At 50.7% G+C, this 24,141-nt stretch overlaps 9 protein-coding genes across 9 annotated transcripts; 4 read left to right on the top strand and 5 right to left on the bottom strand.

The window, feature by feature from the left end:
• Positions 1–192: 192 nt before the first annotated feature.
• On the bottom strand, positions 193–2,097 carry TGAM01_v202477 (hypothetical protein; the record flags this gene model as incomplete). The annotated part of the gene is made up of 3 exons (XM_018804077.2): positions 193–424; positions 485–1,545; positions 1,621–2,097. The coding sequence occupies 3 exons, from the start codon at positions 2,095–2,097 to the stop codon at positions 193–195; spliced, it is 1,770 nt and encodes a 589-aa protein (XP_018662815.2).
• A 2,800-nt stretch (positions 2,098–4,897) lies between these two features.
• On the bottom strand, positions 4,898–5,173 carry TGAM01_v202476 (hypothetical protein; the record flags this gene model as incomplete). The annotated part of the gene is made up of 2 exons (XM_018804075.1): positions 4,898–4,991; positions 5,052–5,173. The coding sequence occupies 2 exons, from the start codon at positions 5,171–5,173 to the stop codon at positions 4,898–4,900; spliced, it is 216 nt and encodes a 71-aa protein (XP_018662813.1).
• Positions 5,174–7,270: 2,097 nt separating this feature from the next.
• Positions 7,271–8,711, top strand: TGAM01_v202474 (hypothetical protein; the record flags this gene model as incomplete). Its single annotated transcript, XM_018804074.2, has 3 exons — positions 7,271–7,459; positions 7,522–8,230; positions 8,314–8,711. The coding sequence occupies 3 exons, from the start codon at positions 7,271–7,273 to the stop codon at positions 8,709–8,711; spliced, it is 1,296 nt and encodes a 431-aa protein (XP_018662812.2).
• A 207-nt stretch (positions 8,712–8,918) lies between these two features.
• On the bottom strand, positions 8,919–9,620 carry TGAM01_v202475 (hypothetical protein; the record flags this gene model as incomplete). The annotated part of the gene is made up of 2 exons (XM_018804073.1): positions 8,919–9,517; positions 9,584–9,620. The coding sequence occupies 2 exons, from the start codon at positions 9,618–9,620 to the stop codon at positions 8,919–8,921; spliced, it is 636 nt and encodes a 211-aa protein (XP_018662811.1).
• A 396-nt stretch (positions 9,621–10,016) lies between these two features.
• On the top strand, positions 10,017–12,754 carry TGAM01_v202473 (hypothetical protein; the record flags this gene model as incomplete). The annotated part of the gene is made up of 3 exons (XM_018804072.1): positions 10,017–10,088; positions 10,214–11,236; positions 11,294–12,754. The coding sequence occupies 3 exons, from the start codon at positions 10,017–10,019 to the stop codon at positions 12,752–12,754; spliced, it is 2,556 nt and encodes an 851-aa protein (XP_018662810.1).
• A 434-nt stretch (positions 12,755–13,188) lies between these two features.
• TGAM01_v202472 (hypothetical protein) lies at positions 13,189–13,602 on the bottom strand (the record flags this gene model as incomplete). The annotated part of the gene is made up of 2 exons (XM_018804071.1): positions 13,189–13,311; positions 13,369–13,602. The coding sequence occupies 2 exons, from the start codon at positions 13,600–13,602 to the stop codon at positions 13,189–13,191; spliced, it is 357 nt and encodes a 118-aa protein (XP_018662809.1).
• Positions 13,603–14,205: 603 nt separating this feature from the next.
• On the top strand, positions 14,206–18,071 carry TGAM01_v202471 (hypothetical protein; the record flags this gene model as incomplete). The annotated part of the gene is made up of 3 exons (XM_018804070.2): positions 14,206–14,463; positions 14,524–16,075; positions 16,129–18,071. The coding sequence occupies 3 exons, from the start codon at positions 14,206–14,208 to the stop codon at positions 18,069–18,071; spliced, it is 3,753 nt and encodes a 1,250-aa protein (XP_018662808.2).
• A 1,982-nt stretch (positions 18,072–20,053) lies between these two features.
• TGAM01_v202469 (hypothetical protein) lies at positions 20,054–22,065 on the top strand (the record flags this gene model as incomplete). Its single annotated transcript, XM_018804069.1, has 5 exons — positions 20,054–20,380; positions 20,463–20,648; positions 20,712–20,763; positions 20,819–21,331; positions 21,392–22,065. The coding sequence occupies 5 exons, from the start codon at positions 20,054–20,056 to the stop codon at positions 22,063–22,065; spliced, it is 1,752 nt and encodes a 583-aa protein (XP_018662807.1).
• A 201-nt stretch (positions 22,066–22,266) lies between these two features.
• On the bottom strand, positions 22,267–23,367 carry TGAM01_v202470 (hypothetical protein; the record flags this gene model as incomplete). Its single annotated transcript, XM_018804068.1, has 1 exon — positions 22,267–23,367. One exon carries the CDS (start codon positions 23,365–23,367, stop codon positions 22,267–22,269), a length of 1,101 nt encoding a protein of 366 aa, XP_018662806.1.
• Positions 23,368–24,141: the final 774 nt, after the last annotated feature.

Below are 24,141 nucleotides of genomic sequence, written 5' to 3'. Positions count from 1 at the left end.
CGACGATTGTCCCTTCGTCTTATATCCATCCAAATGCTTAAAAAGCCTAGGGTCGTTCGCCTTAGCTACGCCCTTCTGTTTGCTCAAAACGCCAAAATCCAGAGACTCTTTGTGTCCTCTTTATTCAACCGAAATGCGGTTTTAAACGTACAAGTATGCGCCCAGTGAAATGCCATATAAACTCCTGATAAATTATGGCATCACGAGTGTCTCAGGTTTGGACTTCTCTAGAGATATGCCCAGGCTCTCAGCCGAGCAGTCGGCCGCCTCTTTGCCCATGTACTTCCTAAGGATGGAGTCGAAATCCGTTTCGGCAACAACGGGCCCGCTTCCGGAGCATTTGGCCTTCTTGGTCAGTTCTGAGCACAAGCCATCCAGGTCAAATTCGCCATTCTGCGCCTTAGGGCATGCTTGTAGCCTTTCCCTGTAACAGAGCATGTTAGTATATGATAACACTGTTATGATCACGTGATGAATAACATACCAGAGTTGATTGCAGCTCATATTCTCCTTTCTCGGCTCATCGTCAATCGCGTTCTGCTTTGCGTCAATCTCATCGATGAGATTCATCTTCTTGTGGTTTTGGTTTTGGTTCGGGCTGTTGGCCATGTTGTACGGAGTGAAAAAATCGGCCTCAAGTGAGTCATTGAACAGGTCGTCAAACGTGGAGTGGGTCATGACGTTTTCTTGGGGTTCGCGATAATCGCCAAACAGCTGGGGATCAAAATGACCGCCATTGTTCTGCTGAACAAGCCAGTCGAAACTGTTGCTGCCGAAATCAAGGCCAGTAAATTGAGAGAATGGTGCATCTGCAGTAGACATGGACGGGTGCTCCTCGCCAATGGTAGTCAGGGTATCAACAGGCTTGAAGCCCATGGGAGACTGGGTAAAAGGCTCAGGAGATGTGCCGCATGATGAGCTAGCCCCAACGTTGGAGTGAGAGGAGGCCGACGGCGAACTCGTAGTGTTATTTCCACTGTAGTTGACAGAGTCCACGCTGGCTCTTGATCCAGTGGCAGTAGAGCTGCTCATTGAGGGAGTGTGCAAGCTAAATGGTCCTCCACCGCCAAACTTGGCGAGATCTTCCTTGAACTGCGCATTCCTTGCCGCCTGTTGGGAGAACTGTGCCACACGGTCTATGTTATTCTGGCTGGCAGCTGGGCTGGCAGTCTGTTGGGAACTGGGACTGATGGGCTGTGACATGGACTTCTGATGCGATTTGGCAGGCGGTCCGGGGAGGGTTCCAAACTTGGGGAACTCAAACTGGAAGCTCACATCATTGATGTTGTTGACGGCCGCAGAACCAAAGGGCTGAGCACGAGCTTGCTGTGTAGTGGATGTTTTGTTCACAAGCGTCATCCTCTGCTTGTAGTGGCCCAGCTCAGCAGTGATGCGTTCGACTTGAGCGCGAAGCATGCTGTTCTCATGGTTGGCGGCCTCTGAGGCCTTTTCTAATTCCTCAACCTTGGTCTCAAGATCCTTGAGGTGCTTCTCCTTCCTCTCCCTGAAAGCACGCTGAGCAGCCCGGTTCTGAGCCTTACGCTTCTACAAGTGAGATGTTTGTTAGTCAACAGAATTCTCAATTTCATCATAACAACAACGAGCGTAGATTGAGCGTACTGAAGTTGGTTCCGAAGTAAGCGGCTTGCGGCCAGGCTTCTTGGGGACCTTGTCAGAGCCCTCGTGTCTCTTTGACTCATTGCCAGGGCTGGCGTCGTCATCTTCGTCATCCGGGTGGCTTCTCTTTTCCGGGCTCTCAGTCTCGGTAGAATCAGATTTGGCGCTCATAGCGCTGTCAGGCACATCGCCAATCATGTTGGCCTGGGCTCCGTCATTGGCAAAGGAAAAATCAAAACCGGAGTCGTCAAAGTCGTAGTCGTAGTTGTCGAGGAAGGGGCTCTCCTGGAATCCAGCGCTGTCAAGGCTCTGAAGGGGGTTTTGTTTGAAAGAAGTGGGAGACAGCGAAATTCCAGTCTTGAGGTTTGATTGCTGCTGCTTATTCGCATTGAGAGCCGTGAACAGTAGATTCTGTTGCTGCGGGGTCAGGAAGAAGTTTGGTGGCAATGACGAGCCAGCTCCAGTACCGGTTGTGGCCATTTCGACAATGGTGCAGAACAAAGATCGAAGAAATAAAGAAGCAAAGCAGAATCCGGTTCAGGAAATATTGCTGCCACGAGGACTGCAAACCAAAGCGCCAATCTCTCGCACGCCTTCAGCGCACTCTCGCTCGGTTGCAAGTCGGTAGCCGCGGGTGGCGGGGATGTTGATTTGAAATGCTTAGACGCCTAGCGCCAGAGATCCAGATCCAAGGGGAGAAAGGAGCCTCGATGGCAGCGCAGCAGAAGGGGATAAACACGAGTAGATATCAGATGGACGAAACCGCAGATGGATGGCAAAAACGCTTCCTGGAATGTGCGTCGCAGGAGATGCGGCCAGGCCAGATGTCGTGCTGATGGATGGTTGCTGGTTGGCGGAAGGTGATGGCTGGGAGGCGAATGCGAGAAACTTGCTGGTAGCGCTCCCCGTACGGTCAGGTAATCAATCGCTCCTCCAGCACTAGCAGCACGTGTGGAGCCCCGCGGATGCGTGGGAAGACAGTGGACAGACGACTTTTTTTTGCTGCCTGAGTCAGAAAAAGTCTTCTAGGCGCTTCCGTGCGCTGGCAGACACAGGCTGTAACGTCGGCGCGAGGGGCTCTGCGCACTGTGGCCTCGTGCAGCGGCTTGAGGGGGACGAATGGGCAGACAAAATGGCCGCATCGCCTGCGTGTTTGCTCGTCCATGAGGAATCTTGCTGCATTTGTAAGCGGCCAGAGGGCGGGGAGCGCTACAGAGGCTGGCTCCGGCTCCTCAGCCCTTTGGCGTGCCACCAATGGGGGGTTTGGCTAGCGCCCTCCTAGGCCAGCCATTGGACCGTTCTAGAGGAGCCCCTCGGCCTGACCGCTCGCCGCGCTGCCCCGACGGCACGGTGTCGGTCCAGAGGCCCTGCCAGACTTTGTCGAGCGCCGTGCGTCGCGCACCGTGCTGTGCCTGGATGGCCTCGTCTGCTAGCATCTGTGTCGTCCGCATCTTGCTTACGAGATGCGCAGCTGGGAGTCTTCCGGACGGCAGTTGCTGCGATGGAGATGGACGAGCAACACCAGGAACAGATACATAGATAGATGGCCTGCTGCTCTCATCCCCGGGTCGACTCGGACGGCTCGTCATCTTCCGTTTGCATCTCCGAGCTCCGTCACGTCCTGATAGAGCTCTCCATATCTTATGAGCTTGAGACCCCAAGACCGCCCTTCCCTGATAGGTACCTACCTCTGCTGCTGCATACAGCCAATGCTACGGATTACACACTTCTACACCCAAGACACTGGGCGGCCAGGGATACAGGCGCATACGAGTCCGGCACGTACATGTCTGCTACCTGCTCAGCAAGCATGGCAGCGTCTTGCGCCTCCGTATCCGGCGTGTATACGCTGTTTACCCGTTGACTACGAGATACAGTGCTAATCCAGCCGTGTCAGCTTGTCCTCCTTCGGCATTTGCGCATTGTCCGACCCGGAAACCTCTAGGAAAAGTGCCGAATAGCCCAGTGCTTACTGCCACTGTGTCTTGATTCACGCTGCTCGACGGTTTGGCTGTATCACCCCTCATCTGCTCGAGCTATGAGCACCCAGAGATATTCACACCATCGTCAGCAATCTGCACGCGCAAAAGTACAGCGGCCCGTCGCCCCCATGAGGTGAGGTTATTTGCCGCAGTGCACCCACGCCAAGTCTGATGGTTAAGCACCGATTGCGACTTATACGCGGGACCCTTTTTCTTCGCTCGCAACTCTGGTCAGACCGCAGGGGGTCGCAGCAGCGCCCTTACGGCAGGCTAAGCCCTGTACAGGATAGAAGCACCTCGGCGAGGATTTATCACGCCCGCTTTGTTAGCTGCTGGCCTGTCAAAGACGGCTCACCCAGACTACGGCGTTGCGGCGCTTGCTGCAATCTCCGCCTTTAACGTGAGAGACACGTTGGGTGGAGATAAGGGAGCAGCTGTTGTAAGTCCTGCACCCCATTCCGGAAAAAAAGACCCTGACCCGAACATAACACCGAAAAGTGGATCTCTTTCGGCGACACGTTTAAAGAGCTTTAATCTTTTTTGCCTATACGCTGCACGCGCTGCTAATAAGATTTCCAGATATCCTTCGCAAACGATCGGGATATTGTTTCAAGTTAACGGCCATCACAAGATGCGCAGCTGCAGGACTTGGGCGAAACATCGCATCGGGCAGCAATAAGCTTCACGTTCCATTGCCACTACGGTTTAGGTCAGGCTACACGCAAAACCGCCACTGCCAGCAGCTGCCCCGCTGCGATGCCAGCCGAGGATTGGCAAATGGCTAGCTGAATAAGGCTATTTCTTCCTATCCTTGCGGACTCTTTTGTCTTCACTGCCTGTTATCAGCAGTTGAGCATTTGCCTATTGCCGCTAGCATATGCGCAATTAACTTTTTAACAATTGGATACGAAGAAACCGGGCGACGATAGACTCATCTCAACGAACCACATGATAAAAAGACACGCTGGCGGTTGTTACCTGTTACATAACATGCACGATACGACAGTTACGAACTGCCTTGGCTGGAATACGTCGAACTTTTGTCTCGGCGATGCTGAAATTGCTGAATCTTTTCTCCGACAATGGATATTCAAGTTTGCCCTGCCAAGCGCAAAATTTGCAAACCCCCACGAATCTCGAAGCACATTCACGAACACCTGTCCATGACCACGGGAGAGAAAAAACTGGTGCGGAAAAAAATTCAAATCATCAATTCATGCCTAGTAGACTATAGGCCCCTTTCGCTATGATCCGTTCTGAACGCCATTGAAGGCCTCGAGGTCCTTCGTTCCAATCCACTAGTTCTGAGCCAGCTCCTTGTGAGCCTCGGCCTTGCCATTGTGTGCGGACTCGTCGAACTTGTCACCGACAGCATCCTTGGCGGCGGTCAGGCTGTAAACTGTTAGCGGACTGCACTATGGGTGTATGGTCGGAATATTTGCTCCGACTTACCGAGAGCCAACGCTGACATTGTCGTTCTTGGCAATCTCCTTGTTGGTCTCCTTGCTAGCACCAGAGACAGCGCCCTGGACGGACTCAGAGACGTAGTTGAAAGCTTGCTTGGCGGTCTCCATTGTGAAGTGTTGTGGTAGGTATTAAACCGTAAAAGGTGAGTTGGTTGTGTGAGTTGTTTGAGTGTGAGGTTGTGATTGTAGTTGTGATGATGATGAAAAGAAGATTTGGTTTCTCAGGGGAAATTTCGAGGTTTATATAGATGAGAACAGGGTCCTTCCAAGCCCACGACATCTCACCAGGAACTCTACTTTACGATTCATTCTGGACATTTTCCATGGCACGAAAACGTCCCTGTGGCAGTTGGTAGTCGCGCTCAGGGACACTTGCGATGCAATTGGCAGCGAATCTGGATGATAAGTGGGTCAAAAGACGCAGTCGGCCAATGAAAGTAGCTTATATACGTCATTTCTACGATCTGGTAGCCAAAGCTTAAATCTATTGAACTCCACAATTTCCACTCTGGGGAGCGATGACGCAAGAAAATGGTCGCTGCATCTTGGTTTTTGAAGGAGATCGAAGATGGAGGCTTGCGCAGCAACCGGGTCGCCCTGTGAAGCTATATTGAACACGGGGTAAAAGGGGTCATAGCTCAAGGCCTGGAGCGACGTAGATCTTGGTTGATTGGAGTAAATCATCCTAAACTGCATTATGACGGCATAGACTTGTCATGTCAAAGGGATCCTACAGGACCCTGAGGTGCAGTTGTGCAATCAACGATAGGCAGACAACATGCGATTTTATGAGGCTATCGCCAAGAATGATGCCAAAATTCAAAAGTCGTGGGCTATTATGGCTACTGAATGGCACTATTATTAGTTATAGTCTATGCGTATGGCAAGATAAACGTTGCTGATCTTCCGATCCCGTTTACACCTGCACTTTGTTAGATACCTGCCTATGCATACTAGGTAAGCTGCAATTTATCGTGCCCGATCCCACTGGGCCGAGAATGGTCTAATGATCGAAGCTTCACATGCAGCCGCTTAGCGTACCGCAGTTATCTGGGGGTCAGACCAAAACTTGGCAGGGCATCCGGGTATATACCAAGGCAGCCGTATAGCAGGCTTATGGAGTCTCGCGACTCTTCAAGTATCGTCTGCGGCTATGGATCCCTGGAATAAGCCTGATAGCATCGCCTTACAGCTTACTATGAGCCTATTCAATCATTGGGTCACGGGGCCAATGATGCGACTATTTGCGCCACGTGAATCGTAAGAAAGTTGTGCATTATTCGTAAAATGAGAGATGCGGGCTCTAGATAGCAATGTTGCAATGAGTGGTTGCCAGTGCTCTCTACCTCGGTAGTACCTATACACATCAGTCCCAAGATTATGGGTAACAAGTGCGCGACATTATACGCCACTTTACAAAAACAAGAAAGAGAAGATTAGCTGAGAACAAGTAAGGAGAAAGAGAAAGAAGACACTGCGTGTAGTGCAAGAGCATGATGCCGTATCGGCATGATGTTGTATCTAATGGAAGATTGTCTGATCTGTCTCCCGCCCATGCCTAAGTGCATGTGGATATAGATCAACGGCAATCATTTGACCGCCGACGGTATAGGCTGCAGGTAAGTTCAAGACCTTATCATTTTTTCATATGCCTGCCAGTATCGAGAAGTGCTCAATAAAATAATGTATATGTATACGCAGCGTATAAGTAAAGGGAGCAACCCGTCGGTGGCCCAGCTATCCTCGTCTTACAACTTCGCGCTCATACATGCACACAGCTCCATTTCAAACGGCTGGTGAATTTCATTGCCTCTCGGTGCCCTATGCCGCTAATTTTTGCATGGACCAAGTACATGCTGTTTATTTATTTAGCTCAGACATATTGAACTATTTATTGATAGACATTGCCAATTTTACAGAGCAATGCTGCAAAGCACTTGACATGCTCGAGCCTCTACAGGGTAGTACTCCGCGAGGCCTGGCGGCTTGGCTGCATAGTCACGTGATATCTGTGTTCCCCGCCCACCCACCTCTAACGCAGGAGGAGATCCATTAGCCTCGTGAACCAACGCCGATGCAGCTGTGCTGACCTCCATATCCACCCTGAACGAGCTCCGAAACACATACTGGCTCTTCACTAAGGAGGCAGAGAGCTCAAATTTCTGTCTAGAATCTTCTTGTCACCGGACCTGGATCGCTCGCATCATGGATCTCGCATACGACCATATCCAGGAAGAAGCCTACACTAAGAATACCGAGGAGTCGGGGGAAAGCTCGAAGCAGGACGAGTCGCAGAATTCTCTGAACAATGATATCCAGGAAGCTTACAAGGCTATATCCGCAAGCCCATGGGGTGCCAAGATTGGAGGATTCTTTGGAAATGTGATCAAACAGGTATGACAACCAGAGCGCAGCCGCACCACCGCTACTTGTGGTTGATACTGACGTCGCTGCAGGGCGAATCAGTCTACACCCAAGCTTCAAAGGAGTTTGCAGAGGTCGGCGAAGATGCGCAAAAGGGATTTACTAGCCTGCGAGAAACCATTGTCAATAGGACTCGCTCGCTCTCCCTAACTACCATCATCCCCGATATGTCTGCTAGCAACGATGCCGAGGAAAGCCAGAGGACACCAACCAACGCAACGGCGCCGGCGACTGGAGAAGAGTCCGAGAATGTGCTTACGCGACTAAGGGCCGAGGCCGGAAAGCGGTTGAAGGATCTTCAGCGCGCTGAGGATGCCGCAGACGAAGCTTTGCTTAAATTTGGAAGCAACATCCGAGATTTCCTGCGAGATGCGATTAGCGTTGCACCTCCAGATGAGTCGGCCGAAAACAACCAAGTCATGTTTGAGAGCAAGGATGCCCAGGGAAAAAGGGTGATTCACACTTCGAGATTCGACGCACAGCTTCACGTTATCCACACATCGACAGAGAGCTTTACCAAAGACCCATCTGCTGAGGAATACGAACAATGGACTGAGGGCTTTGATATTGATAAGAAGACGGAGGACATCAGTGGCGACTTGGCAAAGTATCCAGAGCTGCGCGCAACTATGGAGAAGCTTGTGCCCGACCAGATTCCTTACGCCGACTTCTGGAAGAGATATTACTTCCTGCGTCACGGAATCGAGACAGCTGAAACTCGCCGAAGAGATCTCCTTAAAGGTAAAGTGTTACAAAATTATGCTCTATATCTGCTCTATAGTAGCTTTTATTATCTGGCCTCATAATTGCTGACATTCTACTAGCTGCATCCGCTGAAGATGAAGTAGCCTGGGATGACGATGACTCGGAACATTCGGAGGAAGATTCGGAGGAGGATGACGAAGAATCCGAGAAGCCTGCTCCCACCAAGAAGTCGATTGCCGAGGTTAAGGGAAAGAGGCCCGAGTCTATTGCTTCGTCAACTACAATCCAGCCGCCGAAAGCTGATGAGTCTAGGAAATCCAACGATGAAAAATCCGAAGCCGAAACCGATGCCAGCTATGATGTTGTCGGCGCGGCCTCGGGAAAGACAAGCCAGCTACCTACGCAGACGCCAAATAGTCCCAAAGACCCCAAGAAAAAGGGGAAGAGCGATGATAGTGAGGAGGATGATAGCGATGAGGATAGCGAGGGCGAAGACAGCGACGAAGACTGGGAGTAATTCTGCGCCGCGTCTACTCCATATATCTGTGTGCATAATTTGTTTCCTAGCACTTGGGCAATTTGGCGTTTGGCTTTGCTATCGCATATTCGGTATGTCGAGTCAGCACAGCGTTGTGTGGTGTACCTATTGTTTTTTGGATCATGTCGAGTGGGATGTTCTCCCATGGCGATAACTTCATCGCCCAGGTTTTCTGCTATCCTAGGTTTACCTCTTCTTCTTGGTGACCATGGTGAAGCCATCCTCGTCGACTTCTGGGGCAGGCTTCTCCTTAGGGACAGATACCAGTGGTGGTGCCTCGTCCATATCCACATCGCCTCCGTTGTCTCCATCGTCCTCGTCGCTGTCTCCAGATTCCCAGTCTGTATCTTGGTCCTGATCCTCGGCTTTCTTAAACATTTGGTCCACCTTGTTGGCCGTCCGATTCGCGAATCGCTCGTTCAGAGTCTTGACCTCGTCGCTGAAGTCGCCGATGGCGCACTGTGATCTCGCTTTGACAATGGATCTAGCAACTTCCAGACCAGAATCATCGTCGATGTTGACCTCGAACTCGTCGATCATCACTTGCAGCAGCACTGTCTCGACGTCTTCCATATCCGGTTCGTCAGCGGCATTGGTGGCCTTGGCGGTCTCTCCGGGCTGCACATCGGTAAACTCAGAAAAGAGGTCGACGATGGCACCAGCAAACCAATCCCGTTTGTCTGCAGAGTCGGGTCCTCCCCAGTTATTCTGTACCGAGAGGGTCAGGGCCGGCCATAGGTGCAGAGCGCATGCGACGGCTTGCTCGAAGTTGGACTGTCGGATTGCTGTAGTTATTCAGAGTCAATAAAAGGAAACTCCATAGTCTGATGAATGTTATAGATCTGTCTCACCAGCCGGCGGCAGCTCTATCGCGTCTGTAGATGCCATGATGTCTGATAATGAATGTATTTAGCGGGGATATGGAGGGGCTCAAAATGGCTATGAGGCTGCATAAAAATTTTTGGTGTTTTTTTTTTTTCAATCTCGTCCACTGTGCCTCTGTGCTAGTCGCGCACGGACCACCAACCTAAAGCTAGGTAAGATGTGCGGCTAGTACTAATACGGCAGTGCTTTTCCCTAGCCGACATTCGCGGATCGTGGGCCAAGCCTGTTCCTTGCCATATGGCATGACATCATGGGGCCCCTGATGGTAATGTTATTTCTTGGCCATGTTGCCCGATAATGCCTGCGTGGCGGCCTCATTCTCAGGAGGCTCCTTAAAATAAAGAAAAAAAATCCGCGATCTGAACATATCGATGGACCTGGCGGGCAAACAAAATCGATATGAACAGGCTCAACACGACCTCCGTATCATTGGCTGTGACGCCAACAGTAGTGTCGACTTTATTTGCACACGTAGGTGAAGCTCAGTGGCGCGGGTCTGGCTCCGAGGATTCTGTTTGTTTCAGAGATTCGACAGAGCGCGCTGATTCCGTGTTGCTTTGTGTGATTGCTAACTCTTACTTCTTGGGAGCTTGTAGTACCTTAACAAAAAGAGCTTGAAAGAGCACCCTACTACGCATCTGTCGTACGATGAGGGGCTGCATCTAATTCGGTCGTTTCTCGAGTACGCCTCTCACCACACCGTCGAAGAGATTCAGGGATTTACGGCACAATGGGTTCCGCACCCTCAATGGGTCAAGCTTGAGACTGTCATAATTCCCGACGAACACCTCGGCCGAGCAGCAGAATTGATCGAGGAAGAGCTGGGGCCAGATGGCATCCGTCAAGTTGGCGGCAGGAAATGGTGGCACTGGCGAGGGCCGAAAGGTCCCATGGAAGCCGAGTGGATTGAGATGCGATCAGACGCCAATGAGCGGAAGAAGAATAACGAACCGCTGCGCCGTGTGATGCTTTATGTGCATGGAGGCGCCTATTATTTCGGGAGCGTCGATGAGCATCGATATCAAATGCAGCGCCACGCGAGGAAGCTCAAGGCTAGAGTCCTTGCTCCGCGTTACAGGCTGGCTCCTCAATATCCATTCCCGTGTGGCCTTCAGGATTGTATAGCAACTTACCTGTATCTCCTGTCGATCCAAGACCCCACCACGATCATACTGGCTGGAGACTCGGCAGGCGGAGGCATGGTTTTGACCATGTTGTGCCTTCTTCGAGATCAAGGCATTCCGCTGCCTGCCGGAGGCATCCTCATTAGTCCATGGGGTGATTTGACTCACTCATTCCCTAGTGTTGCTGGTGATGCGCCATTAGACTACATACCGCAATCGGGCTTCCACCATAAGCCATCGAAGGCTTGGCCACCACCAAACGATGATGACGAAAAGATGATTAGAGCGGAGGTAGAAAAGCGAAAGAAGAGCGATACAAAGAAGAATGCGCCGCCTATTGCTGAGCTAGAGCGGAAACAGCAGGCTCCCGTGGCCCCGCTGAGCGATGGAGATGCCAATGTTCAAATTGACAGCGGTGGCATCCATGCTGAGACGGAAAGGTTTTTGACTGTTACAATTGATGGAGAATTGGTGACCATGAAGGACCAGATTCAGGTGAGTTCGGCTGCTTGAGTAGCTGTGATGGGATTGACTTGTCTGACGCTGTGCTAGATGTATACAAAAAATTCCCTTCTGGCACATCCGTTGGTGAGCCCCGTCATGCAACCAACGCTGGGTGGGCTACCGCCTCTGCTGATTACAGTTGGTGGTGGCGAGATCCTCCGCGATGAGCAGATCTATCTGGCTCATAAGTGTGCCAACCCGGCAAAATATGCTCCCGCGGACGAGGTCTTGACGGAGCGTGGAAGAGAGTTACTTGCCAAATACAAGCCCACCCATGTGCAGCTTCAAGTATGGGACGACCTGTGCCACGTTGCCCCAACTCTGAGCTTTACTAGCCCTGCCAAGTACATGTATAGATCAATTGCGCAGTTCGGTGCTTGGGCTTTGGCACGTGCTCAGAACAGAGACATTGAGATTATGGATGACGACGACATTTCCGTCATTACTAGCTCTGGCTCTGATACGGAAGCTGGACGGGACGACCGAGAGGGAAGCCAAGACAGGCAGCCCAAGAAGGATACTATGCCTGCTGAAGTTGGAAGAGCAGGAGACCCCCTCCCGCCGTTTAAGAACCACATGATTCGGCAGCGAATAGCTCGCAATGGCACCATTTTGCCTCTCCCACTCGAAGAAGAGCTCCCAGGCTGCACAATGAAGCCTAGCGAAATCGGAGTTATTAAGGAAGGCCCTGTTAAAAAGTGGCTAGAAACTAAACATTCGTACGATACTAGATACGCCAGTGCAAAAGCCAAAGTACACAAGAAGCTCATCAAAGAAATGATTGCTGGATACAAAGACTTTGGCGTAGATGAGCATCCGCCTCCAAGTGCCTTGGCTGGACGAATACCTAAAGATGCGGAGCTGCCCACAGGCAAGAGAAGGAAGAGCTTTGGCTTGGCGATATGGTCGCTTTGGGGATCAAAACACGACGAGCAGACAGTGGAAAGAGAGCAGAAAGCCAACCATGAGCCCGAGATGGTAGCAGTTACTCCCAATGAGACCAATGGCGCGTCGCATTTTGAGAAACCGGGACATAGCCGAAGACCCTCTCATCAGCGGATTGTACGAGACGAGCATCAAACCAGCAATGAAGAGATCAACGACGAAACTCCCGTAGCGCAGTTGATCGCTAGGCGTCGAGAACAGGAAGCTGCTCATGATGGCCTTCTCAGCCCGGACTACTCCCCCGAAACTGGCGTGGCTGGCAAGAGACCGTTCCTTGACGGAATTGCTTTGCCGTTCAGCATAAAGAATGATGCGGAAACGGCGAGCATGATTACACTGAACTCGGCAATGACGCCTGGTTCGCGAGCTATGAGCCCAGAGCCAGCAATGGAGTTTGCTAGCATGTCAGGCTCGAAGGGAGACTTAGTCGATGAGAAATCTCCAGCTACTACTAATGGATTGGCTGACGTGAACGAGACCGAAAAGGCTGAGCTGCAGCGCCCTGGGATGGAGACTTTTGTTACGGCTCCAGAAGACTTGCCGCAAGTCACGATAGAGACGTGAGCTATAGAAGAGATGGGCATTTAATAATTTAGCAAGAGTTGGAAAGACTTGGAGGAAGGGAAAGATGGCAAAGCAAGCATGTGACTAGCGATATCCAATCCACGTATATAGTGGCGCCTTTATTTAATATGAATTTGAATATTTTTTACTTTTTTGGCATTGCGTGTTTATGGCTATTTGCACAATATCCGTCGTGTTATCTTATCCTCCTTTTCCCCTCTTTTGTTTCTATCCAACTTCATCATACATGGTAGTGATACAATGTTCGCAGGGTGTGTTATATACAACTCCAGCGGAATACCCTTGACTTCCGCTATCGATTTGGTTCGTAGAGCCCGAAAGAGGCCATTTTTCGAAGACGCTGTGTTTATATGTGCTCTCTTCGTCTGTATATGTGGTGGGGTATTTTTATTCATGAGAGGTGATTTCGAGTTTTAATCGACGCCGTTGTATCGCTTCCATTGCTCGACGTAAAAGTAAGGATCTTGAGGACCCTTGGCCAGGCCTTTGTAGTCACCAGGCTCGGATCGCACTTCTCGGCTCACAAAGGGAGTGAGCTACACAAAGGAAGGGTCAGCTGCTTGCCTCTCGCTCATTCTTCTTCGACTTCATACATGAAGGACGTTGTAAATGTAGCAATGATCGGGCATTCGTACCTTGGACTCGCTGAGGTTCTGGGGAACGACGTAGGTGCGGACTTTGCTCCACTCAATGATATAACCACCATACTTTGTGTGTCGTCCCATGGCTCCAGTTCGGTTTCCCTTGTAGAAGCCGCGGCCAACATCCTTGGTCGTGAGCTTGAGGTGGCGGTATTTGCCAACGCCGAGGATTTGTGTCGGTCTCATGGTCGCGAAATCCGTTTATCGCAGAATATTTGAAATCGAAAGGGAAAGTTCAATTTTCGCCGCTCAGCGGACTTTTCGGTTGGCAATCGTTGTTTGGAGGGGAGTATAGGCGTAGATGTTTGCTATGGTGGTTCGCGCATTGAATTTTTGAAGATGCGCTTGTTTGGTACCCGGCGTTCTTCCGACGCCGGCGGCCGACTTGACACAGCTAGATGTGTCCCGCAATGGCTGCCGCAGCATTATCGCCCACAGCGTGGAGAGAGCTGGGCGAACATCATCTTCTGTGCTTATGAGCTAGCGCCCATTTCGGTGAAGAGCCACAAAGCCAAAATGCAACTTTGCTTGACGGTTTAGCTTGCTCTTATCAGAACCCGACATCTTGAGATTCCTGGCATTTTTGCTGGAGAAGCGCTGCGAGTATCCTTCGTCTAGAGAGAAGCTGGCAAGGTGGGCTGCTTTGCGCTATAACGGAGGGGCAGCTTGGTGCTAACACTGCTTCGCCAGCTCTAACAGAGACTCGAGCAGTTGCGCATCTGGATGCGAAGCTCCTTTACACCAAAGTAAACGCCTGGCTTATGTATTCTCGACGCCGAGCCAATCATCATGGATGGCTACCCCTTGGGAAGCCTCGATCATAATGTGCCGCTCATCGTGGTGTCGGGGTTGAATTCAGATCCGCCAGAGCAACCTCCCAAGGCCAATGGCCCGGGAATCCTCCTTCGATCCGATCTGCCGCCTCTAGAGAGCAGAGAGGCGAACTTTTTGCAGTCGTATTTTCAAGAGGTGGACGAACGTGGGACCTCATGGACTGCAATCACGAGGGACGAGCCCTTTAGGGTTCGCATCAAGACCGTTGGTAGAGTATGGCGAACTCGAGTTAAAGCGAATGAGGTTGCGCGGCGCGTTTCTGACTGCCTATAGTCCTATGTACTTCCATCTCGACGAGCCCGGCTGCCTGAAACGATCGAACCGATGACCACGGCCCCGATACTGCACTCGCCTTTCTCGCCCCTCAGCCCTTCGTCAGCTCTATACCCAGACGGGCTGATTAATGCGCAATGGATCAAGAAGCACCAGGAAGCGATCCCTAGCATATTCGTGTGCTTCCAAACACTGATCAGCGACCCAAACATTGCTACGCTGGGCGACAACAAGCTAAAGACAGATCTTAATCACATAAGGGCGACCTTGGTAGAATCGGGTTATAAAACGCGCTTGGTTGTGATAATTCTGGGCGATGAAGATGCCAGGAAATTGACTGCTGATATTATACAAGATCGGCTGGAGAATATTCGAAGGGGAACTGGCTTAGATCCCAAATCAATCTTCTACGTTACGCCCCAGGAGTCGCCGTCAGATTTGAAGAGAGTGATGGATAGCGTCCTCTCCTTGCTGTACACCACGTCCATTGAGTATTATCGAGACCTTGGGAGGCATGCTAGGAAGAAGCGATCCCGAGGAATCGTTCCTCAGCCAACAGTGCCGCCAACTTCTGGGACGTCGCAAACGTTATCGCTGTCCGACTGGAATTTTCGCTATGATTTCAAGTTGGCTATTTTTGCTGAATTCCGCCAAGAAATTGACGCGGCGATCCGATCTTTTGAACAGGCGTACGAGATTTTGCTAGGCCAAGATGTTCTTGATATTATCCCCAGTTGGAGCCCTCGCTGGAACGAGGCACGGCTTTTGGCTGACATAATCTCTATCCGCTGTTTGCGAATGCACCTATGGATGGGACAAACGAGCATGGCGGTTAGGAGATGGCAGGCTCATCGCGACCGCATCAGCGAGTTTGTTGATGCCAGAGGAAGGGGTACAAACAACTATGGCTGGCAAGCTTGGGAAGCCCGGTGGGCGATGGTGATGGCTGGTCTTATTGAGAAGACTGAGGTTCCTGGCCTGGGGCCTTCGACTATGACCATCTTTCTGCAGCCAGAAAAAACACTTATTGGAGAACGATTACATCCGTGGGAGTTATTGCACCATACGGGTTATTGGTATCGAATTGCTGCGCGCCATCTCGGAGCTCGCAAAGCATTGGCTCATAGGATCCCCGACGATGATAGAGGAGCGCCAGACGCTTCGCCCGCGTCGAGGTTGTCTAGCAAAGCATACCGTTATGATACATATATGTGCCCTCCGCCCCACGAAGAATATCCACTGAACGGAAAGGGAGTCAATCATGCACAACTGATAATAGACTGTCTCCTCAACGCGAGGGGTCAATTTCAAGCAAGAAAGCAGCACCGAATTGCGGCAGAGATATCTTTGGAGTGTGCAAGAGAGATGGCCACAATTGGGGCATGGAATGAAGTACTAGGAATGCTCCGACCTCTATGGGAAGATAAATCCTTTCGCTCTGAATGGTGGCTCGACATTTCTGAAGAAATCTTATGGCTTGTGAGACGAGCAGCGGCGGAGACTGGGCGGGCGGACGTTGTGGTCGCCACTGATTGGGAACTAATGGATAAACGTAGGTCGCGCATCTTTCACACTTTCGTGCCTGATACTGACTTTGGTGTTCAGGCTTTAGACGAAGGGAAAACTGGCATTACGATCTTAGCAAGTCTCTAGATGGAGTAACCTTGGACACGAAGCCATCTATTAGTATATCTGACGATTTAGCTTCATCGTTTTTATCAGCATCGTTTGTTTTCCGCGCCAAAGAGGGCCGGGCTGGCGAAACGTGCTTGGCCCAGCTGTCCCTCAATTCTGAAGCGCTTAGTGTGGCCGCTCCAGTTACTTTATCTTCGATTCGAGTGGAATTTGAAGGACATCTTAGACCAATCACGCTCGTGCATGACTCGGCCCTGCACATAGATTCTGCGGAAGGACCTATATCTTTGGCGGCTGTATCATTGACCGAACAACTTGGAGGCGATGAAAAGAAGGACAAAGGTGAAAGCGAAAACGAAGTCGAGGAAGGGGACCAAGACGAAGGCGAAGACAAAAAAGAGGACGCAGATGAAGACAACAAGGACGAGAAAGAAGATCAACTGACTGGTAGATGCGATCTAACACTGAGACCGGGCCACCGACAAGTGTTTGAGATGAACATACCTCTACGAGAGCCAGGAGAGGCGTCGGCATCTACGCTAATTTTGTCTTACAAAGCCGACACATTTGAACTGGATTATAAGTTTTCATTGTCAGAACTAGGCAAAGTCACAGGATGGTTCGTTCAAGGCTCGGTGAAACCGCGATTGTCCAGACCCAACGGACATATTCTACATATACAACCACGACCTCCTAAAATGAAGCTGAGGTTGATAGAGCCCCTCGAGCAGTACTATGCAAATGAGCCGATTGCACTGCGGATTGGCCTATACAATGAAGAGGACGATTCTGCCAACGTGAAATTGGACGTTCGGATCATTGGAAAGGGAATCCCTCGGTTCCAAGTCCAAGCTGGAGAACATAAGCGAGAGGTGGATGCTACCGAGGAAGAGTCTCAAGTTACGGACCTTACTCTTGGCCACATAGCCAGTTCCTCTTCGTTGGAGGCGTCAATTCATCTCGACCCTGCACCAGCGCCTACGGTATACGAATTGCAGATTCGAGCAGATTATCATTTGGAGTCAGACGCTGCAACACCAATTGTTCAGGTGTTGCCTATCCACCTCAATATTGTGAATGCGTTTGAAGCCAATTACGACTTGATGCCGCGACTCCATCCAGATCCCTGGCCGAGCCTTTTCGACTACGAAGACCTACAAGACGTATCCGAAGGCGATGTTGTTCCGGCAAAGGGACTCACGCAGCAATGGTGTCTTGTTTGCCACTATGCATCGTTTGCAACCGAAGATTTAGACGTAATAGGCCTCGACATGCAGGTTACGTCGGTGACGCCTGGCGGACGGTGCCGTGTTGTAAGCCAGCCCGAATTCTCCGCAGATGGCATGATTGTGGCACCCAAGACGATGTATGAAGCTCGGTTCGATCTAGTAGCAGAAAAGGTCACGCTGGACGACAGGCATCCAGTCGCAATAGATTTGGCACTCGTGGTCCGCTGGCGACGACGGCGATCTACGGATGGGGAGACTGGCCTAGTTAACGTCACGACAATGATAGTTGGGCAGTACATGGTGCTTGGGACGGAGCCTAGAGTGCTGGCATCGGTGCTTCACAGTTCGCAGGAGAAGACTGGCCTCGTGCGGCTCGACGTTACGATTGAAAATCCATCCAGCCACTTCTTGACATTTGGTCTGGCGATGGAACCAAGTGATGCATTCGCTTTCTCCGGATCCAAACAGACGACGATGCACCTGCTACCGATGTCGAGGCGCACCCAGACTTACCGTCTGATGCCACTTGTACGAGGCGTGTATGTACGGCCAGGACTGGTGGTAAGAGACAAGTACTTCCAGAAGGTGCTTAGAGTTATACCGACAGAGGGGATGAAGATTGACAAAGACGGCTTGCTGGTTTGGATCCCTCCGGTGCAAGAAACTGAAGAGAAGTCAAACTAGGGGCTCGGGGGAATGGGTGCCCGAGCAATACGTAAATAAGCATGATACTATTTGGTTCATCTAGATTTTGATAGAGGGATATCATTTTACATCTTTTGCCTTTAATTTCCTGATACCGTCTAATGCGCTTGACTTGATAGGCCACGGGGTAGCCGTGACGCAGCGTAGACGTGGCAGGATTGGATATAACGCGGAGAATGGGACGATATACTACAGTAGCATGGCATTGTCCGTACGTGCGCTTGTTGCATCCAGTTCAGCTGCTCTTCACGAAAGTCGTGAATATAGGGGCGTTGTTTGGTTGCGGAGTTAGTTGCGCCGTGTCTCATTCATATGGAGTTAGAGTTGCGGATTTTGGCCGGGCCTCGCTGTGGAGGCAACCCCGAGCAACAACCAGATTAAAAAAAAGAAGGACGTGCCTCAGCCCTTTTTGTAGCTTCGAGGGATTCGATCCCCGTACTATGGATGAAGTTGGGCTAAGCTTCTCGGGATTGGGAATAAGTGGGAATTGAATCCACTTGGCCCCCCCTGACTTGCGTGAGTTCGCCACGAAAGCTTATGTTTTGTATACGAAGTACGAGTACGTGTATTTGTTTGAGTGTGCAGAGGGGGATGCAATCTGGCTTACATAGACACATATGAGGCTTGATCTTATCTGATGTTGGCCTTGGATTTTTGCATCTTTTGAAGTGACCTGTCTTGATGTCTTATCTGATGCCTAACAAAGAAAGCCCAAACCCAATAGTCCTTACTCGTATTGGCAGTAATTAGTGCCATTAACAGCTTAACCTCTTCCTCTTCTTCTTCTTCAAACTGCCTCATATGAGCAACTGACTAGTACAGTATAGCTGCTCCCACCAAAAATCCTACCAAAAGCTCCCCTCGGACATCGGGCATCCTCCAAGCCCGCCATTTTACCCGCAACTTGCTCGTCCACTAAACCGCATCAGGTGATTAACGCCTGTTGAGTCATACCGTTTTTGCTCTGTAGCTCGACTCCTCGTCTCATGCAGGATCTGCCTCTGGGGAGCAACTACCGGCGTCTATTGGCTCCCTTATGATTTTTATTTTATTTTATTTCGTTTTCTTGTTTTGGCGCTAAAATGCAATACGTGGGCGGAGCAATCCCGGTGTTAGTCAGAGGGCTTTAAGCTCGGGCTTCTCAATCTAATCTCCGCGTAAAGCATGATGATTCTGTACCTGGGTAGTCTTGTATTGAGGTCTAGATTCTTTGTTATTTTTGTAAGCTGCCTGGGCTGTGCTATCGTCCATTAGCCGCCGCTAGAGAGCCAGGGGAGGGAAGCAATCGCGAAGGGCGAGTTTCGCCACGCAGTGTGGAGTTTCGCTCTAAGCTTAGTTGATGCCAGGCTGCAAACTCGATGGTTGGCGGCAGCGGGCTTTCGTGCATCGAGTTTTTGGATACCAGTATTTATAATGAGGACTTTTAATTTGACCGCCTTGGTGCAATATGCAGTAGTTGATTAGGAATACAGGTTGCTGAGGGCCGAAACCTTGCATGTGAGCCTGTTGAGTGGTGTGATAGATCGACATCAGTTAGATACTGCATTCTTTAGGTAGGTGAGCAAGATATAAGGCTGAAAAGGTGTACCACATTTGTTGCCCCTTCGAACATTATTCCTTTCACGGTCTTTAAGCCTATTTCTTTAGTTTCTTTCTGATATCGTCTTAGTCGGAAACGAGGTCCGAAAGAAAAGGGGGGGAAAACAACGAAAAACGAAACTAAAAGCTGCGGAAAAGGCAGCCAACTCGCGACGCTAGTACGTAAAACCTGGTGCATTATGGCCGATGTCAATTTTTTTTTTCTTTGACTAGATCCATCGCTGGGTCCGGCTGATATCGAGACGGCCAACTCTAATTATATATAATGAACTAACAAATAGAATAGGGCGCCTCTCTTTCCTTTTCCCTTCTTCCTTTCTTCGTTGAAGCACCTCAACGCCACACCTGGGAGAGGAACAAAAATGTCTTCCACGCCAACGCCCCGTCTGTCATCAGACAAGACTGAGCGCGACTCCATCCCGCCGCCCCTGAGTCGTGACCATGACAATGAAAAGGAACTCGCCGTGGCGGGCGCCGACGAGACGAACAAGGACGGTGGAATGCTGGAAGAGGTCACCAAGACCGATACGGTGGCGACGAGTGCCACTGCAAACTATCCCAAGGGCGTGAAGCTGGTTTCCATTATTGTCGCGCTGTGTATGGCAATTTTCCTGGTTGCGCTGGATCAGACAATCATCGCCCCTGCGCTGGGCACGATCACGGCTCGATTCCAGAGTGTGAAGGACATTGTGAGTTTTGAGAAATCGCTATGACGTTTTGATTTGAATGAAAAAAGTGAGACATCCGATCTAACTAACCATCGATCGACAGGGCTGGTATGGTTCCGCCTATCTGCTTACCGCCACAGCCCTGCAGCCAATGTACGGTGCTCTCTACAAGTACTTCAACGTCAAGTGGTGCTATCTCGCCGCAATCTTCATCTTTGAGGTTGGAAGTCTGCTCTCGGCCGTGGCGCCGTCGTCAAAGGCGCTGATTGTTGGGCGAGCTGTTGCGGGAGTAAGTCTTCCTTGAACCCCCTATTTGCTTTTTGTGATCTGAATGCTGACTGAGAGGGGCTAGGTTGGAACCGCTGGCTTATTCTCTGGATCTATTGTCATCATCTCTCTATCAAGTATGTTGCTCTGAAAGTTGAAATAAAACCGGCAGTTTGCTAATTGCTGCGATAGTGCCCCTCGAGAGGCGTCCCATTGCCTTTGGCCTCATCGGTGGCATGTGGGGAATCGCCTCCGTTGCCGGTCCTCTCCTCGGCGGTGCCTTTACCGAGAAAGTCTCCTGGAGATGGTGCTTCTACATCAACCTCCCCATCGGCGGCCTCGCCATGTTCATCGTCGTCCTCCTGCTGCACGTCAACCGCAACTCGGACGACACTCTGGGCATGACCATCCTGGAGCGCATTCTCGAAATCGATCTTCTCGGCACGGCTATCTTCATTCCCGCTATTGTGTGCCTCATCCTGGCCCTGCAGTGGGGTGGCGCAGAGTATGCTTGGAGCGATTCCAAGATTATTGGCCTGTTCGTTGGCTTTGGCCTCATGATCCTCGTCTTTGTTGGCATCCAATTCTGGAAGGGAGACAAGGGAACATTGCCGCCTCGAATGTTCAAGGACCGCAACGTTCTTGCTGCCATGATGTTCAGTCTCTTCTTCGGCGCTGGTTTCTTCCCCCTCATCTTTTATCTTTGTGAGTAGACATTTATTTCGAACGTCCCAGACTGAGCCTTTCTGCTAACTGTGCAAACAGCCATCTACTTCCAAGCCATCCAGGGTGTCAGTGCTGTCACAGCTGGTATTAAGATCCTGCCTCTCCTCCTTTCCAGCGTCTTCATGTCCATCGTTACGGGTGGCCTCATCCCCGTCATCGGCTACTACAACTATCTCATCCTCCCATCCACGATTCTGTACACCATCGGCTGCGGTATGATTACGACTTTCGCCGTCCACACCCCGCTGAAGGAATGGTTCGGATACCAAGTCCTTGCCGGCCTGGGCATCGGAGCTGGATTCCAGACCAGCGTCTTGGTTGTGCAAACGGTTCTACCCCAGGAATGGGTTCCCGTCGGTACTGCTTGCGTGCAGTTTTTCCAGATCCTGGGAGGCGCAGTATTTGTCGCCGTTGCCCAGACGCTCTTCCAAAACGGACTCATCGACCAGCTCGCCAAGGACAACACTGGCATCGATCCTCAGCTCTTCATTAACAGCGGTGCTTCTGAGATCAAGTCTGTGCTTGCAGGCATCGGCCGCTTGGATGCCCTGGAGACTGTTCTTGAGGCGTACAATCTCGGTTTGCGCCACACTTACTACATTTCCGTGGCATGTGCCGCCCTTGCATTTGTGTGCAGTCTCTTCTTTGAGTGGAGGTCGGTGAAGAAGGGCGCCAACGGCAAGAAGCCTGAAATGTCCATTGGTATGGCATAAACTGAGAAACCAAGTCACCACTCCGCTCTTGCTTGAATTTTCGTTTTCGAGCCTTGTATTTTAAATCATACCCACATCGTCTTGGACATTTATGGCGTTGGTGCAATGCATCTTTGAATTGTAGCGTATATAGGCTTTGGATAGATCCCTTGGCATAATCTAAATAGAAGAATATGAAAGACCTTTTTCCTAAACGGTGTATTACTGCGTATCGTCAGGAGGTTGGTCCCATGATAGTCGACTGGCCCTCTTTCTCGTGACTGCTCCCGAATCTCGCCCGACAAAATGAAGCACCCAGTCCTTGACGAGCCTCGTCTTTTCCTGCTGGGGATGCTTCGCCGCGGCTCGTTGGGCAAGATCTCTGCTCTGGTAATACCCACCCCCTTCGCTTCGCCAGAGAAGGTTGACCCGAGTAAGATTCTTGCGCAGGCTTTGGCCATAGACCTTGCCCCGGAAGACGTGTAGCGCCACATTCTCCATCAGAACGACGTCTTGCCGCCTCAATTTGCTGATTTGACCGGTTGTAGCTTGATCGCTGGACAACCAAAAAGTTACACCAAAGCCTGACTTGGTGTCATCGCCCACAAGAACCTCGACTAGCGACAGAGTGGTGCCCCAGCGCGTCGTGACGGTCCGAGGCTGCGCTATGGATATGACGGCAACGATCAAGTTGAGCGTCACTGTCTGGGGGCTCAGAGCGAGAATCCGACGGGCGGAGGGAACGTCTTCCAAGTCTGATAGATGTAATGGTATAGGCGGTGTCAAGGGATTCGTACGATCCTGCAAGGATACTTCATCTGTATCATTTGTCATGAACGAGGTTGTAGCATCCTCCATATTATCCATGCTGAAGTTGGCAATCTGACTAGACGGCATGAGAGTGTGAGCCGCGAGCGACTCTTCGCAGAACTGTGCAAGTACTGTTCCTCCATCTTCACCGCCATCGAAAGATTGAGTCTCGTCCACGGAGAGAGCATCAGCCGTGGTGAAGAAGTCGCGATGGCCTTGAAAAGAGCCGCTCAAGATGCTGTGATTCTGGCTCAGTCCGGTGTGGAGGGGCCGGCGGTTCAATGGCACAGACCTCCAAACGGCGTGTGTGGGTGGCTGAGACGCAGTTTGAATACTTAAAGCTTGGTCCGTGTGTTGCTGTTTCTGGTGTTTGCTGTCAAGACGCCCAAAGAATCGTTGGAACGTCTCATCGAAGCCTTCTAGAGTGCAGGACTCGGTATTCACTGAGATTGGCGATGGAGCCCCGGCGAAGAGAATGACGCGTGGAACTGGTGTTGACGCCGGTGCTGGCATCTTTGTTTATGGACACCGAGTTGGTGTTGACGATGAGAGTGTATGCCCATGTACATAACGAGCATGAAGTTGAGTCCTGTTCTCAGCCGCAGTTGCACAAGTAACCTTTGCCGTGACACGACGCGCAAGCTATTTGTCAACGTCAATCGCTGCTATATGCGATTACTGCCATACCTAGTTTCAAATGCCTATGAGTTCATAACCAAGGTGAATCCATGTGCAGCTGGAATTGCTGATGCTGGTGAAGGGATTTTGATACCTCACTGTACTCTATGAAGTGTTAGCGACGTGGAGAGTAAAGCCAAGAAAGGGACAGTATGATTATAGTACGCTCACTGTATGTAACTTTCGACCTACGTATTCTGTACATCACTTTCATATTTGACGCTCTGATCAGCTGGATGATGTAAATAGCTGTTAATTAATAGATGTATGGATACTTTTGGCTCGATTGCAATCATACACTTATTGACGCTGATCTGGCTTGATAGCATTGATCGGATTGCATGTAGATGGCCAACATCATACAGTGTCAAGCACTGTAGGTGCCTGCGTGAATGCAGTCTATCTCGCTGTGCAGTTGTCTCCCTTTGGAAATCTTGTTCGCTGCACAATAATAAATTCTTCTTTCTAAGGCCATCTTTGAAACGGTCTTGACCATATGCAAACGAAGTGACAACCGTAAACGATTGAAATATGCTCTCCAAGCTATGGTCAGCCAGCGCCTATAACCAACTGAAGCCAACTGCCTTACACCACTGCCGAGCCTCAAAG

The sequence above is a fragment of the Trichoderma gamsii genome (genome assembly GCF_001481775.2).
Source record: "Trichoderma gamsii strain T6085 chromosome Unknown Scaffold_6.2, whole genome shotgun sequence".
NCBI classification, from domain to species: Eukaryota; Fungi; Ascomycota; class Sordariomycetes; order Hypocreales; family Hypocreaceae; genus Trichoderma; species Trichoderma gamsii.
Note: the sequence above shows the minus strand (reverse complement) of the source record. Positions and strands in the feature narration are given on the sequence as shown.